Source organism: Amphibalanus amphitrite, unplaced genomic scaffold (assembly GCF_019059575.1).
Source record: "Amphibalanus amphitrite isolate SeventyFive unplaced genomic scaffold, NRLGWU_Aamphi_draft 000355F_arrow, whole genome shotgun sequence".
Taxonomy (NCBI): Eukaryota; Metazoa; Arthropoda; class Thecostraca; order Balanomorpha; family Balanidae; genus Amphibalanus; species Amphibalanus amphitrite.
The window spans coordinates 222,951-240,770 of NW_024881849.1; the positions used below are offsets into that span (position 1 = coordinate 222,951).

General features: G+C 50.7%; 1 protein-coding gene across 4 annotated transcripts in view; it reads left to right on the forward strand.

Annotated features, from left to right (window-relative positions):
• The window catches only part of LOC122389342 (zinc finger protein 271-like), a 259,548-nt gene that overhangs the window by 78,493 nt on the left and 163,235 nt on the right, over positions 1 to 17,820 (forward strand). For 3 of the 4 annotated variants that reach the window (XM_043381246.1, XM_043381248.1, XM_043381247.1), the window contains one exon: positions 5,300 to 5,376. In XM_043381246.1, coding sequence (XP_043237181.1) covers positions 5,300 to 5,376 — 77 coding nt within the window. Of the gene's footprint in view, positions 1 to 2,809; positions 3,048 to 4,056; positions 4,287 to 4,444; positions 4,594 to 4,708; positions 4,783 to 5,021; positions 5,106 to 5,299; positions 5,377 to 17,820 lie in introns of those variants that run through there. The other variant, XM_043381244.1, reaches the window with a different exon arrangement.

Sequence of the window (17,820 nt, forward strand, 5' to 3'; positions counted from 1 at the left end):
CGCAACAAGCTCTGCTTAGCGTAGGCTCCGGCTCCCGTAATCCGCCCTTTCAAACATTCGTGCTAAATTTATAAGAAACGTCACTCTTAACAATACCGAGTTACAACCTAAACAGCACACAGTGAACCGGAAAATAGCGCCCGTGACCCCTCCTTATGTCCCTGAGATCATCTCAGGTCACGAAAGATATGCAATAGTTTGCAGCAATTCGCTAATAACTTCTGCCGGAGGCATTCTAGAGCAATAGAAACACCTTAGATGTGTTCAGCTTTACGATACGGATCGACTGATATGCAACACGACCTTTTCCGGTCAGGTCATGACTTGACCAAATGTCAAAGCTGTAAGTTCAATTTTGAGATCAAATTATAACTCATTCGACGCGTCTTCGCGAGAGGAACACGATGCCGGTAAAAGTAAGATCGCACAAGGTTTGATTCAAAAGTTATCGCAGAAAATCCGTTCCCGTAAAAATAGTATATATTATGGCAGTTTCCCCTGGAGGCTAAACCGTTGATCTTGGGCCCAATCTGAGCGAATTATCCAGAAAGAGCAGTTACAGTGCTATCAAAATAGCTTTTCTGGGGCGCTCTAGCTCTATTCGTTTCCGAGTTATGCGCCAGTTCTTCAAAAATTGTCGAAACTGGACCTAAATATTATCGGAATTTGGCCTTTGATGGGCTCTGGTGATCTGACATCTGACCTGACCTTAAAAGTGACTGGGGTAATTTGGTCATTATGTTTGACACTCTTTCAAACGCCGCCTACCGCGTGTTGCTACGTGGCACAGGAGCCGAGTTAGAAGGGATATGGGTGTTCAAACATCCCCCAGGGGCGTGAAAATCCAGGAGCCCCAGCGCGGCTGGGCACGGGTTAACATAAGACATTTTACACCATCATACGGTAAGATGGTGTAACTGGCGTTGTGAAGTAACTTGGTCACTGGCGCGGTGGTGGCTCGGGGTCGCCGATGGTCGGCTAAACTTTTGCCCTCCCCAAACGGATCGGCTGGATCCGCCCCTGGGTGCGGTAGACCGCGCCCAAAGCCAGGGCCCCGGTAACGTGAGGTAGCCGAGTCAGGGCAGCGTGCGCTGACCCAAGCCGGAGCCGCACGTCCTCCCGGTGTCATGTGATAGCCCGGGGCTGCCCGCGGGGATGCGGTAGACCGCGCCCAAAGCTGCGGCCCCGGCTTGGGTCAGCGCACGCTGCCCCGACTCGGCTACCTCACGTTGCCGGGGCCCTGGCTTTGGGCGCGGCTTCTGCTCATACTTTGTGGTGCGGTGGTGGTGCGTCGGGCTGCGCGCTCTGACTTCGGCCAAGAAAAATGCGTCAGCTGATCATTGTCATTTCTGCCACTTGCGTGTGGTGAAATGGGGTCATAACTTATGAGACGGCTTTTTCATATCAATTATTTTACATAAAATCATATTTCAAACCATAAATAATGTTCGACAGCCAAATAAAAGAAACAATACCAATACAGGCTTACAGTTTAAGGCTCGACATTGTGTTGTCTACGATTAGACAGCTGATAACTCATTCCCGTACGTCGTAACTCTATAATGACCTATGCTTATTGTCACATGTGCGCCGCATTCGCGATTGTTGCCGACGCCTGTTTGCAGGTGAGCCCACTACAGTTGTTATACATATCGAAAAACCGATAAACTTTTAGGCGAAAAAGGCACTATTCCAGGCCCATTTTTGATTTTTTTTGCGATATTAGGTAAAAACAGAAGCTTCTTATCCTAGGAAAAATAAAATGGGAAATCTTTCAAAGGTGGCACACTACCTACCTTTAATGCGAAGTGATTGAAAAGAAGATGCCAATAGCTAAAGTTGCAGCTGCAAGGGTGACGATACATATAAGCTACATTCAAAGTTTCATTGTAGTCTGGCTAATCGTTCCTAAGCTTCAGAAGCAGAACATACCCATGACTGAAACCCCACATTACTTCTGCTGTGGACTGTACCACAGGCCTGCCAGGGTCCAGGGGCACCACAGGCCTAGCAAGGGCACCACGGGCCTGTCAGGGGCACCTCAGGCTCCCGTGCCCCCCCCCCCCCCCCAGATCCGCCAGTGATGCCACACCACGCGAAACACCGCCAACTACCAGCTGCCGCGCCATAAACACGTGCCAACAACAGTCTTTTTTTTAAGGTCGACTCCGCTCGCGCAACTTTTGACTGACCCTCACTGCTACTATATTGCTTCTATATTATGCTGTGGAAAGCTTTACTTCACCAAGTGGCTAAAAACCTCCATCAAGGTATATTTTCTTAGCAATTTTTCTGGCGTTTTGGGGGGGGGGGGCAAACAGGCCACTTTAGGCCTTTGGGGGGGCCATGGCCCCCGTGGCCCCCCCCCTGGATCCGCCAGTGCCTACTTACGTAATACGTATTCTTCCATTTTTAAAGTGACCATCCCACCTTAACATTAGTTTTGAGTTGAGATAGCCAAATTGGTGGCCATGGCCTTCAGTACCGGTTTGGGCACTCACAACAACATCGAAAAATGCTTTAATTCGGAGATATGGAATTTCAAACTTGCAGTTTTCGGATTCTAAGGGGCGACTGCACCGGAATGCCCCCTTAGAATTTGTGATGTCAGCGGAGATCTAATGATTTTAAATGTTTTACTAAAATGTTTGGTAGCACGTTGTGGTATATGCTGTTTTAAGCGCAACAAGTGCCGCACTTTCAAATAGTCGCTAGGAACAGCAGAGAATCCAATAAGTAAACAAAAGTAAAAGCCTAATATCTTGAAATCCAGTGAATATTTTTCGGTGAAATTCAGTGTGGCTAAATTCATTTTACGTTAGGGGGAAGATGTAGAAAAAAGGCCGGAAAGGATGTCGTTATTTTCGTAAAACTTGACTTCGACCCGTTTTAAGCACTGTTTTGATGTGTCTCGAGAAAATGATGTAGAAATATTAGATACTGATTTTGATATTTGGGATGATACATAAGGTTTTTAAGTCGTGTCATATATTTGAACATTTTGGTTATTCGAATGGTTGTCTTGGCACGTTGTGAAAGTTTGCGAGGTTTGTGTTTCTCTTGCTCCTAGGCGTTTGGGTTCGAGGTTGTTATTATAAGTCATGCCTGCCGTATGGATGCTTTTATTTATATTTTTAGGATGTGATTATACTTTTCATTATGGGTGGATTTCCCCGCGTCATTACAATTTTAGACACACTGGTGAAATTTGGTACATATTCATTTTTGATCTTTCTGAACCAAGGGACATCACCTCTATGCCAATTCATTAACTTTCTTGAAGGTGGGAGGGTCCCTTTAATGCGCTAAATCCAGATATGATGATAAGGTAGGTGTCTCCAAAATATTAAAAAGAAACATAACCAGACCTTACCTAACCTCAAACCTGACGCAATGATTTTGTATAGGCATCCATGGGTAAGGAAGAAGCTTCAACAGTGGGAAATGGAAAGTACCATCATGTAGGTCGCCATGAGACAATTCTAATAGTATTTACCCAGTTTTAACCTTTGCCCCAGTGGGGGGGGGGGGGGGGGGGGGCATTTGTTACCACCCTGTCAAGTTTTTTGCGTGTGAATAAAAAACTGGTGCGAAGCGCCTCACTGCTTGGAGTAGCTTGTTCATCATTTTTTGACAACATATGAAATTTTTGACCCCAGATTGAGGTCATGTCAGCCTGCCAGGTCAGGAGGAACAATAAAAATATTTCAGAATTGCAATGATTTGGATTACTTGTGACAACAAAGGTGTCTTTGGCTGCTAGCCTGCCCTCTACGAAGGTCATCAGAGATCATTTGAGGCTACAGTTTTTTCATATAAAGCCAGGATCTAAATGCTAAGTATAGGAGCACCTCCATTATTTTCCTGCTGCATTCAAACCATGTCATTGTCATTATTGAGAGATGTTTTATGGGTATTAATTCCATAAGGAATATTCAATTATTGGTGGTGATAACTCTGCAACTTTGTATTTTCTTGCTACATTACTTCTCCGTTTTGTGCTTTCATCTAGTCAACTCAATGTGAACTGACAAAGGACATTGGACCCTATTCCAGATCCACCAGTGTCTGAACTACTGCCGCTCATGCGGGCTGCATCAATGTCACCAAAAGGACCAAAGTGGTCTCTGGAGGGCTCCGCTGACAGCGACGGGGAATGGGGTCCGTCACAGAGTGTGAGGAAGTCTCAGAGGCCGAGGAACTGCACTCCCATAGACAGTGGCTCTGAGAGCGACTTTCGGCCAGTTGTGAAGGAGGAGATAAAGATTGAAGTCACTTCACCAAGGGTACGTGTTCAAATGCATGGTGCTCACCTCTCATTGGTTTTTAGCTGCGAGGTTAATAAAAGGGAATGACAGCGCATAATGTGTTCCAATTTGTATATCTGTGGAGGATAAACATCTCATGTTTCATTGAATATTGTTTGTCTGTTGATCCGGTCTAGGTTGAGCGGCCGTCGTCTCCCTCGGTGTCGGACGACGATCCTTTCTCGGACCGCGCTCTGCATTCTTTAGTGAAGGAGGAAAAGTACCGACCTCGATCACCGTCACCGTCTGAGGACTTCATCGGGTTCACTGAGGTGGACCGGGACAGGTTAGGACATGATTCAGTGCTGTTGTTGAAATTTTAGTTGTTATTTGACATAGTAGACAATGATATATTATCCTTGATGAATTCTAATAACATTTGCATTTGTCTGTTCTTTCAGTGCCTGTTTCATCTCCAATGCAAAAAGGAGTCTGTTACTTGGTTGTTCGTCTGCCATTCGAGACTCTACTGAAGGTAAGTTTATATATGTGAAGAGACTGTAAGCAATGGGTTTATCGTGATATCCTCGGTCTTACTTTTATGCCCTTTTCAGAGAAAATGTAAGTTTTATTTTTATGTTTGGTTTCGTACTCTACAAAGTGATTGAATGGCATTATCGAACCATTCTTATGTTCAATCGCATGCACTCTATTGAACTGACGCGTTACCGAAATGCCACCGAATTATTTATTACCCTGTTGAATTTATTGCAGTTTTTGCTGAAGGAGTGTTCATCAAGAGTCAACGTCTCGTCATCAACTACCGTGATGTGGACGGTCTCGATGATAGTAACATATGTGAGTATTCTCCCGATTTTAGTCAGCTACCTTGTCCTCATCAACGGACGAATGTCCACGATAAGCACTCATATTGCAGACAAATTAAACCGAATACAGACGCATTGTTTCCGTCTAACGGAACCTTGAACGATTAAACCTTGGTGTGCTCTTCATCAAATCGCTAATAATTTTTTCGCCCTTCTTTCTGACAGTTTGTGACGTGTGCTGCCGCGATTGGGACGGTGAATGTCCCGTCCATGGACCGCTAAAGATCATACACGATACCAAGGTAAGGACTGGTCCATACTGGTCTGATTCGTATTCTTTACACATGACTCCTCTCACATTTAGACATTAAATAATATGACCAATTGTGCCTGATGCCCTTGTGACGGAACGACATGAGCTTCATGTAAAAATAATATATTTCTTTCACATTTACGTAATCCTCTTCCTCATAGCATGGATGAAGTATTTACTCTAATCCATGCTCATAGTTATATTATTGCTTTGCTTCTGTCTTGTTAGCAGGTAATACTGTCATGGGTACGTGGTCAAGAACAGGTTCATGATCTATATTCACAAAACATACCCGTCTGATTTACAAACAGGCTTAAGATAATCTCAATGCGTGGATTGTATTGTCGACATTGCTCCCCACATGCGCTGAACATTCCAGGCACGACCCGGTATCGGAGATGTTGACAGGGACGTCAAGACCCTGCCGCCTTCTCTCAGCTCTGGTCAGTCGACAAATCCAGCGTCTGGCACCGGTAAGTTAATGAGGCAAGACAAATGGCGATACGTAACAACTGCTGCTGGACGTTTGATGCATCATTTGGTGATGGTTGCTTGTGTTGTATGATTTCATGTCTCATGTATCAGTACATGTTGTGTCCATTTAGTTGAGGTGAAGGCTTATATTTATTTGATTCCAGGAGTTTTGGCGGAGAAGGACATACCTGCGCGCCAAAGACTCGGTCCTTACGAGGGCACCTTGACCACCGAGCAGGGTCAGGCCCGAAGTCGAACAACCGGGTACAGATGGCAGGTCAGTTCAGTTGTTTTGTTTTGCAGGTAAAAAACGCATATTTTCACTTTAGACTTACTTGATACTTCAACGATAAAAGCTATTAAAAAAAAAAACATTTTAAGACCAATGATAGCAACATATAAATTTTATAATGTTTTCATTGCACATGCCATATTTTTACTTTTTTCTTTGGAATGATGAACTACGGTTTTGTTTGGTACCACAGATCAAGAAGGGTAAGCGCGTGCATCACTCGGTGAATGCCGAAGACCCGAGCTGCAGCAACTGGCTCAGAAGGGTCAACTGTGCCCGCTCGGAGGAAGAACAAAACCTAGTGGCCTTCCAGTACCGGGGCCAGGTATACTTCAGGTGCGTTGTAGTCTTGGAATCCACGGATCTATTCTTCCTAACTGCGTTACGTATTTTATGCGCGGTTCGTCCTGTGGCCCATATTTTTCTTTAATGGATTCGTCGAAGTTATTAATGACTGTGTAAGTGTTGTGACTACACCAATCAAGCTTTCATCAATAATGCTATATTTATCTCCCTATGCAGGACGTCAAAGCCCGTTCCGCGGGGCTCTGAGCTGCTGGTGTACTACGGTGACGACTCGGCCCGGGAACTGACCGTCCACTCGGAGACGTCTGAGAAATCTGTGATTTCCTCTCCGGCCGGACCTTCATCTTCAGGTCAGTTCATCGTTTGCGGCTCCGAGAGCTATGGTGTCCATCGAAGTGACGCTGGTAATGCCATTTACCCTTCTGCCGACAGTAGACTGTTTTTTGCCCGGTTCGTTGAGAAGTTCTGCTACTTTGACGTATGCAGGCACGACGTTTATATGCCAACTTACATGGGCTCGGTTCGTAACTTGAACTGGCATTTCGGCTTGCGACCTAACCGGGTTAGGTCGTTCTATGCTAAAGCAGCTCGCATAATGCGACCTGCTTTGGCATGGAACGTTTTTTTAATGGCCTTTCTTCTTTCTGTGTATTCTTCAGGAATCAGTGGCTCGGTCCAATGTCCCCAATGCGGCTTCAGATGTTTGGGAAAACATTGTCTGGACGGACACGTGAAGAGAAGTCACGGTCATATGGGCAGGAACGGCAGCTTGAAGTGCGAGTGGTGTCAATACTCGACCGACAGGTCCGACTGTATGAAAAACCACCGCAGAACTCAAACAGGGGAACGGCCATACGGCTGCTCCATCTGCCAGGCACGGTTCTCTAGGCGGTCAGGTCTCACCGATCACATGCGGACCCACACTGGGGAGCGGCCATACGGCTGCTCTATCTGCACGGCACGGTTCACAGGACGGTCCAACCTCACCAGACACGTGCGAACCCACACTGGGGAGCGGCCATACGGCTGCTCTATCTGTACGGCACGGTACACCAAACCGTCCGCCCTCACTATACACATGCGGACTCACACTGGGGAGCGGCCATACGGCTGCTCCATCTGCACTGCACGGTTCTCTGTTCGAGCAAGCCTAAACAACCACATGCGGATTCACACTAGGGAGCGGCCATACGGCTGCTCCATCTGCAAGGAACGGTTCACTAAACGGTCAAATCTCACCAGACACATGCGGACCCACACTGGGGAGCGGCCATACGGCTGCTCCATCTGCAAGGCACGATTTACTCTACGAGGAAGTCTCACCATGCACATTCGGACCCACACTGGGGAGCGGCCGCACGGATGTTCACATTGCCAGGCTCAGTTTGCTAGGCGGGGAGATCTCAACGAACACATACGTACCCACACGGGGGAGCGGCCTTACGGTTGCTCCGTTTGCACAGCACGCTTTGCTAAACAGTAAACCCTTACGACACATATGCGGACCCACACTGGAGAGCGACCTTTCGGTTGCTCCATCTGCAAGGCACGGTTCACTCGGCGGTCAGACCTAAATAATCACATGCGGACCCACACTGGGGAGAGGCCGCACGGCTGCCCGATCTGCATTGCACGGTTCACTGTTCGATCAAGTCTTATCAAACACATGCGTACCCACACGGGGAAGAGGCCGTACGGCTGCTCACACTGCCAGGCCCGGTTCGCTCAACGGGCGCACCTCACTGAACACGTGCGGATCCACACTGGGGAGAGGCCTTTCGGCTGTTCACATTGCCAGGCCCGGTTCAATGAACGGGGAAGTCTCAGCAAATACATGCGTACCCACAGTCACACGAAGGAGCGGCCGTAAGGCTGCTCAGTGCTCAACTTGCCGGGCTTTGTTCGCTCAACGATAAAGTCTCATGAAACAAATGCCTACCCACCCGAGGGAGCGGCCATATGGCTGCTCAACCTGCACGGCACGGTTCGCTTCGCTTCGCTGTCAAACCTAACCAAACAGATGCGTAGGTGCTCACACTGGGAAGAGGCCGTTTGGTTGCTCTGTCTGCGTTGGACGGTTCACTGCTCGATCCAGCCTCACCATACACATGGGGACCCACACTGGGGGAGCGGCCGTACGGCTGCTCCATCTGCACGGCACGGTTCGCGAGACCGGCAGTCCTCAACAGACACATGGGGACCCACACGGGGGAGCAGCTATATGGCTGCTCCATCTGCACGGCACGGTTCGCGAGACCGGCAGTCCTCACTAAACACATGCGGACCCACACAGGGGGAGCGGCCGTATGGCTGCTCCATCTGCACGGCATGGTTCGCGAGACCGGCAGTCCTCAACAGACACATGCGGACCCACACGGGGGAGCGGCCGTGCGGCTGCTCCATCTGCACGGCACGGTTCGCGAGACCGGCAGTCCTCAACAGACACATGCGGACCCACACAGGGGGAGCGGCCGTATGGCTGCTGTTTCTGCAAGGCACGATTCATTGTTCAATTTCTAGTGATAGAGAACTGCATGCCTTAAGCAATTGTTGAAGGTGATAGTGGTGAATGGTAGGGCCCAGCCACTCAGCTCCTTCCTTCAAAAGCTATCAATCAGCTCTAGAAGAGTAGTCATAGCAATGCTTCATATGTGAAGGCTACTTGTAGTAGTAGTAGTAGTTTATTAAGACCCTCCATTGACATGGTTTTTATGGCGTCTACGTCAATGACAAATAAACAGACATTGTAAAAACGCTTAGGCAAGACAGGTGCTACATAAAAATGACACACTGGCATAAAACAGTGAATATAAAACACATGTGAGAACCGTGCCTATACCTGCATGACAAGTGACAGCTGACTACCTGTGGCTATTCCACGCACTCGCCGCACGATGAAGAAAACTTCGGCGGGCAAACTCGGTGCGGACCCGGGGCAGCTGCAGCCGGCCGTCGGACACGGCGCGGGTGCTGCGGGATGACACATCGGCTCGCAGTGCGAACTGTTGGCGCAGAAGTTCGGGAGTGATAGATGAGTCGATGATGCGAGTGACGTTTGCGAGGTCACGCTCGGCGATCAACTCGTCTACGGTGGGCCACCCCAGTTCCCGTAGCGCCGCAGTCACGTGATCGCGCCGTCTAAGACCGCTAACAATACGCGCACCAAAGTTAATAGCTTTCTGGATGCGACGCTTCTGTGTGACCGTACAGCTTCCCCACACACTTAAACAGTAACGTATGTGGGGAAATACTAGAGCTTCGATCATCAGCTGTCTTGTGCATCTCGGTAGCTTATGCCGGATCCTGGCCAGGCACACCAGCACGCAAAAGCACTTACGAACAACACCCGTGATGTGTTCATCCCAAGTCAGGTGAGAATCGATGACGACCCCCAGAACCCTGACACTGTGGTTTGGTTTGAGCTCATCGTTTTCAAAATGAATCGAGAATGTTGAATCAAGATTTTGACGTCTAGATTTAATTATTATCAGCTCAGTTTTAGCTGGGTTAATTTTCAGACGATTTTGGGTGAACCATCTCAGTCCAACTGAGAGAGAAGTTTCGATGCGGTCCTTCAAGTTTTGCAAGTTTGCATAAGAGTCAGTGTCAAGGAACTGGGTGTGTGAGGTAAATCATTGGTGAAAATCAAAACAAAATCGGCCCCAAAATCGAACCTTGGATCACTCCATGAGACACGTTCATAGCAATTGATCCACCTCTCACACACTGTGTGCGTCCTCTCAGCCAGGCCGAGAACCATCCGGAGTCAATGCCGTACCAACCGAGTTTGTCCAGGAGACGGCCATGCTCAACGCTGTCAAAGGCCTTCGACGTATCAGCGGTAACAAGTGACGTCACGCGGCCGTTATCGATGTTCGTCACCGCGTACGTAACAGCATCGAGCAGGGCCGCCTCCGTGGACAAACCCGGCCGGAACCCGTACTGCTGGGGACAGTGCTGGAAATGAGGCCGCTTTCTGGTCCCGGCGTTTTTTTTTTCTCCGGGTGGGTTAGCCCTGTCTAGCGCTTAGCCTTTCGGGACCGTCCAGTGGCGGATCCTGGGGGGGGTCCACGGGGTCATGACCCCCCCCAAAAGGTCTGAGAGGGTCATTTGACCCCCCCCAAAAGCCGAAGACCTAAATGCGCTATAGACGCCGTCTTGCATGCTCAAAATCACATGTCAAACACTTCTGAGCTAATACCTTTGTTTTTCTGGATCGTGTTGCGTGAAAAGGCGTATTGAAGGCCAGAATCTTACTCATTTTTGTCTCAACCGTGCGAGCACCAGGGGATGATCCAGGAAAACTCCAAGGGGATGGTCATGAATTTAATTCGTGGTGCCCCTACCTATACGCAAAATTAAAAACTCAACGGATTTCGGCCACTTAATTTTGGTGATGTCCTATTTCCATTTTTTTATTTTGTTTGTTTTATTTTTAGTGCCCCTGGGCCCTGGCAGGTCAAAATCACGTCGGAGGCGAAAGAAATTCACGGGAATCCCAAAAATCACGTCAGGACATTCAGGGCACTCTGACCAGCCTGACAGCTAGGGCCCTTCTTACTTCCTGGGGCCTCCAGTGAATAACCGCTAGTGTCTGTGTCGGCCCCTCTGACTCCTCAGTAGGTAGGAGGCCCTCTGTAGAGGAGACCCTCTGTGGAAAGGAGACCGCCTGAATGCAGAAGGCCCTCTGAAGAGAGGAGACCCGCTGTAGATAGAAGGCCCTCTGAAGAAAGGAGGCTCTCTGTAGAGAAGAGGCCCTCTGAAGAGAGGAAGCCCTTTGCAGAGATGAGGTCCTCTGGCTCTTTGAAGAGAGGAGGTCCTCTGTAAAGGAGGCCCTCTGAAAGGGAGAGACCCTCAGTAGAGAGGAAGCCCTCTGTAGAGAGGAAGCCTTCTGTAGTTAAGAGGCCCTGTGAAAAGAGGAGGCCCGCAGTAGAGATCGGTGGTCCTCTGTAGAGAGGAGACCCCCTCTGTGTTTTGACAAATGTTTTTGCAAATTTTTCGCGGCGCTTCGCGCCGCCGATTCATGTACATACGTACAGGTCAATATGAAATCGTGACTGTAATTACATAAACCAACCGTGTCAAATTGAATCAGAATTCATATGTGTACTGTGAAGAAACTCCGGCTTGTACTGCCATGCTAAAAGGGTGGTAAAATTTGTGTTTTGGAGCGGAGCTGTGTTTTGACACATTCTTTTGCAAATGTTCTCGGCGCTTCGCGCCGCCGATTTATACACCAATCAATAAGAGAGATCGTGACTGTAATAACACCAACCGTGTCAAATTGAATCGGAATTCATATGTGCACTGTGAAGGAACTCCGGCTTGTACTAGCATGCTAAAAGGGTTGTAATATTTGTGTTTTAGAGCTGTGTTTTGACAACTTTTTTCAAATTTTTGCGGCGCTTCGCGCCGCCGATTCATACACAGGTCAATAAGAGAGATCGTGACTGTATGCTACTAATGCATTGGGCATTAGACTAATGCATAAGTGAGGTAACTATATCTACTACTTCTGGGTTTTTAAGTCGGTCGATCCGCCCCCCCCCCCCCCAGTAAAAAAATCCGTGGCGACGCTCCTCTATAGGTGGGTTTCACTAACTAAAACTACTGAGCCGAGTGACTTACGATAAAACTTCAACTCAGAAACGACGAAGATCAAATGTCATTGGATCTCGACATACTCGCTCCCTACCCCCCCCCCCCCCCCCGGTCGTCAGAATTCATTCATCAGACCTGGCATGTCGGCCGACTGGTGACCCCCCCCAAAACGTTCCCCTAGATCCGCCCTTGGGACCGTCTCAGAGCCGCGGTTGTTTTCACCGCTCGGCCCACTCGAGTTGCAAAGTTGATAGTCACACGAAGTTTATTTGGAGCCGCTGAATACACGACTTCGAAATTAATCGATTATACAAAGCCTTTTTCTTTCATCTACATGCATACATTTAACAGTGACTCCAGACTAGGCTGGTTTGGCTGGCCCTAAATAAGCTTTGTGTGACTATTAACTTTGCATCTCGACTGGGGCGCGCGGCGAAAACAACCGCGACCCTGAGTGGGTCCCGAAAGGCTAAACGCTGGACGGGACTAACCCGCCCGGAGAATAAAACGCCGGGACCAGAAAGCGGCCTCATTTCCAGCACTGGCTGGGGACACAGGATGTGGTGCTCGCTTTAATACGTCACTAGCTGGGAGCAAACAACTCTTTCACACAGCTTGGCGACAACAGGCAACACTGATATGGGTCTGTAATTGTTTGGGTCGCTAATGCCACCCTTCTTGTGAAGCGCAGTCACAGTGGCGGCCTTCCATGACACAGGTACGTCACAACTAACAATAGAACGGTTGACTAGCGCCAGAAGCTTGGGGCCAATCACTGGGACGTTTCACACAACATGTGCACAGTGATGCCGTCTGATCCGCATGCCCGCGAGGATCCCAACCGCTGGAGCGCCGCAGAAAGCTCGGGGAGAGTGGCGGCCCGCGGTCTGAATGCACCCGAGCACACACGTGGCGGACGGGGTGTCAGTCTGTCCCACTCCCCGGTGTCCTCCGAGGCCAGGGCGTCAGCCACGTCAGGGCCGACTGACGCGAAGAATCGGTTCAGTCGATCTGGTCACCCGTTGTCCGCAGCATTCAGGTCGGTAGTCCTCGGTTCGGCCTTCTTTGATGCAATCAAAAACTGTCTGATGCTCTTCCACGTTTTGGGTCGCGAGTTTCTGTACAGAGAGGCATAGTGGGAGGCGCAGGCTCGATTAATGACCACTTTGACGGCGTTACGGCATTGCCGAAACTCTCGGTCAGTGTCATCGCACGGGATGGTGTCTCTATCGATCCGCGCTTGGTCTCGAGCCGCCATCGCGTCTGTTACAGCATCATCATCCATCCAGGGGCGGTGTCGATGCTTCATTTTGACGGTCCTCATCGGCATGTGCTGGTTAATCACCGGGTCCCACACGCGTAGAAAGCCGTTCCATTTGTCGGTTATGGAGTCGGCACGGTCGAACTCCGCCCAATCCGCCAGCAGCAGGTCGAGGCAGAGGGCAGCAGTGTCGACACGGCGCGTGGACCGCACGGTGCATGTGACGGGCACATGTCGTGTCGTGGTGTTGGTGATCGAAGCAGTGATAAGGTCGTGGTCGCTAATGTTACAAGGTATGACCCGGGCATTGGAGGTCAGGTCCGGTCTGTTCGTTATAAGGTGGTCGAGAATAGACGGCGACTCTCCGGGGTGGGTCGGCTCGGTTATCAGCTGATGCAGAGAGAGTTCGGCAAGCTGCTGAAGGTATGTTGTAACACCCGGCTTGTCGGGACGGGATAGGTCGAAGTTGATGTCCCCCAGCACGTATGTCGGTCGACCTTGTGCCAGCACGTGCGTCAGCTGCTGCTGGAGATCATCGAACGCTGGAGCGTACGGGCCGGATGGGGGACGGTAGACGGTACCGACGATTATGGTAGATCGATCGGTGATCTGTACCCACGCCGCCTCGAGTGTGGAGCCGGCAGATGGCACACGCATCACGTCCAGCTTGAGCGTGTTGCGACAGATCAGTGCCACTCCGCCCCCCGTCCTGCCCTCTCTGTCGCGGCGCCTGATGGTGTACCCGGGAAACAGGAGCATGCTGGAGTCGACTGAGTCGGTGAGCCAGGTCTCGCTGAGGCACAGCACGTCCAGTTCCTCCCGCAGCAGGAGCAGATTCACCTCGTCAAGGTGAGCGGTCAGTGAACGCACGTTCAGGTGACCTATTTTAAGCGCACACGAAGAAGTCGCCACCATTCGGATTTCGGCCTGACGTGTCTGTCTGAGCGTAAGCCGCGGCGGCAGCACCAATTGACGTGGTTCATGGCGCCCCGCCTGAGAGAAACTACGTGCATCTCCGCTCAGAGCACGTGTCTCGACGTTCGCCACCCGGCCCCACGCCCCGTGCTCGGCCCTCGCCAGGCAGCGGGAAGGGGCGGGGGAGAGCCACGATGTGTCGGTCGGGGAATCAGCTCGCCCACGGGGCACGCAGCGGACAACGCAGTGATGCGACATCCAGTCCCCGCGGTATCTCCGACGCTGCACCCGCCATCCTGCCCGGGTGCCGCGTCGCGTGGTCCGCCGATCCCGACAGGGCCGGGCCGGACCGGCTCTCGGGCCGGCCGCCCCATCCCCCCACGGCCGGACTCCCGCGCCGCCGATCCAGGCCGGTCGCAGCTGCAGCGGTACCTCGTCCTGACCCGAGAGCAGGTCCGGTAGAATCCGGTGGAGCGAAATCCGCGGTGCTGATTGGTTGGCTGTGGCACTACACCTCTTCGGAAACCGGTAGAACGGGGATTCAAGCAGCGTGACCCCTCGCATCCAGCTCTGATCGGGCACGAGCGGATGAAAATAGCAGATTTAACAGTGGTCATAAAAGTTTAAAGGTCACAGTCCATGGTAAAAAACGTCACTTACTCGGTAGCCCAGTGTCCAATCTCGGTCCCAGCACACTCACACGCGACAGGAGCAGCGTGGCTATGCTAAAAACTGATTAAAAACGGAGCGTCACAACACGCGGCCGCCATAGTCAGGCGCCGGCGAGAATCTCCTTGCCGGCGCCTGAACAGAACATTGTTGATTTGTTAATTAAGTACCTCTTTATTACAAGTTTGTGCCCATTACAAGCCAAGCTTAGTTTACTTAGTTTGTTGCAAGTTTTCCAGGCAGCCTTCACACTTCTGTCGCTGAATATTAAACTTTAACTGATAGACCGACGAGATATTGTCCCTTTCACATCAGATTGTAATCAGTCAGTCGTGTTGGTAGACGGTACAGTCTGTCTTAAAAGTACCGCGCAAAGTGACGGTGGATCCATCAAGCCTGACCGAGGAAGGGCCTGCTATAATTTGAAAGTCACCGAACCAATTGACCTGGGGAACGGACGAGGATGTCATATAGAGCCACGCAGAAATCGCCGGTGATTCGTTGCCCATCATTACAGAATGAACGCATGCCGGATGAAGGGTTAAGTCAATAGTCTGTACAAACTACAGGGATGTGATTGACTTATCTGACAGTGACGAGCGCTAGAGGTCAACTTAAGACCGTAGGTATGCGTTCTTGTCATGGAATGTGTGCTGTAAATCGATTGTTTCATGCGTGTGAATATATGTCTGAATGTAATAAGGTTTTTAATTTCAACTGGGTAAGTTAAAATATGTGATAACATCGTATCTTTCGTACTCCGTAGCTTTTGGTGACCATTCGATCAGCTCCCTTTCCTTCCGCTCAATGACGATGTAGTAGTTTGCCTTTCACACGCGTCATTGTCTTCCTAATATCGAAATCAACTGTGGCTACTCATTTTAGCAAAATGATGAACCTGAAAAAGACATGAAACGCAGTTTCCGTTCGCGGCGCGTCGGCCGCGCCGTCGCCGCCCGCAGTGTTATCCCCGGCCCGGCCGGCGCCCGGCCGGCGCGTTGTGTCCAAAGCATACCGTGCTGCCACCTGGCGAGACTTTTCGGAACTCTTAGCGCGAACATCCCCATTGAGTTTTGGATGGTACAGGGTTATGGGTGTTGTGTTTCGGTCTGTTCGAATGAAAGAGTCGTATTTAATGAGACAAACGAGATTTATTCGGAGAACTGTTGCCTGAGTCCAGCCGTTAATCACCAAGGTAAACAAACGTAATGGCGTGCGTCGTCCTTGCCTATCCGCGCCAGTCTTGTCGTCCGGCGGGCCCAATCAGCTGGCGACAACACGGGCGCACTCAGCTACGGACCGGGGCGGGCGGCGGCGACACGGGCGCACTCAGGCCTCGGGCATAAGCCGGGGCGGCGGCACGGGTGCGCTCGTGCGCCAGAAACACAACACACCAGAAACACACAACAACACACCAACGGGGGCGGCACATTTGGAGTAGCCCATCGGTTTATTTCAATTTTGAAGGTGGGGTTGCACAAACTGGTGTTGGGGCTGCACAATTCAAATTGGGGTTGCACGTGCAACCCCAACTTGATATAAATATCCACCCCTGGCCGTGGATGGGACGATACTCGTCATGTATCATCCAGTATTTCCTCATCCATGTGTTGCGAAATTAGCATTTTTCTTCATGGATAAGTTGGCTCGGAGTCCTGTCCGTGCGCCAGTTAATAATCGACAGGTGAACTATTTCTTACGAGCTCAGCGTTCCGTTTCTGAAGGATGTATTTCGAACGATACACGGATCAACTCATGGGCGCTGATCGTTTGTCGCGTCAACATTGCCGCTACCGCCCACGGCGCTCACCAAGGTGATCTGGAAACGTGACCAGCTGCGTGGGTCATCTCTGGGCGTCGGTATTGTTCCAGAATGTGCGACCTGCTTTGTCGTGAAACGTTTTTAATGTCCTTTCTTCTTTTTGTGTATTCTTCAGGCATCAGTGGCTCGGTCCAATGTCCCCACTGCGGCTTCAGATGTCTGGGAAAGCAACGTCTGGACGGACACGTGAAGAGATGTCACAGTGACATCGACAGGAACGGGAGGTTCAAATGCGAGCGGTGTCGGTACTCGACCGACAGGTCCACAGGCATAAAACGTCACCATAAGACTCACACTGGGGAGCGGTCGCACTGCTGCTCCATCTGTACGGTGCGGTTCACTAAACAGTCCAACCTTACCAAACACTTGGGAGCCCACACGGAGGAGCGGCCGTACGGCTGCTCCATCTGCACTGCAAGGTTCACTCAACCGTCACGCCTCACCAAACACTTGCGGACCCACACGGGGGAGCGACCGGTAGGCTGCTCCATCTGCACAGCACGGTTTGCTTACCGGTCAAACCTCACCAAACACATGCGGACCCACACTGGGGAACGGCCGCACTTCTGCTCTATCTGCACTGCACGGTTCACTGATCGATCAAGCCTTAAAATACACATGCGGATCCACACGGGGAAGAGGCCGCACGGCTGCTCTATATGCACTGCACGGTTCACTCAAGGGTCACACCTCATCACACACATGCGGATCCACACGGGGGAGAGGCCGCACTTCTGTTCTATCTGCACTGCACGGTTTACTGATCGATCAAGCCTTAAAAGACACATGCGGATCCACACGGGGGAGAGGCCGCACGTCTGCTCTATATGCACTGCACGGTTCACTCAAGGGTCACACCTCATCAAACACATGCGGACCCACACGGGGGAGCGGCCGTACGGCTGCTCCATCTGCCCGGCACGGTTCATTCAACGGACAAGTCTCACCAGACACATGCGGACCCACACTGGGGAGCGGCCGTACGGCTGCTCCATCTGCAAGGCGCGGTTCACTCGAGGGGCAAGTCTCACCTTACACATGCGTACCCACACGGGGGAGCGGCCGTACGGCTGCTCACACTGCCAGGCCCGGT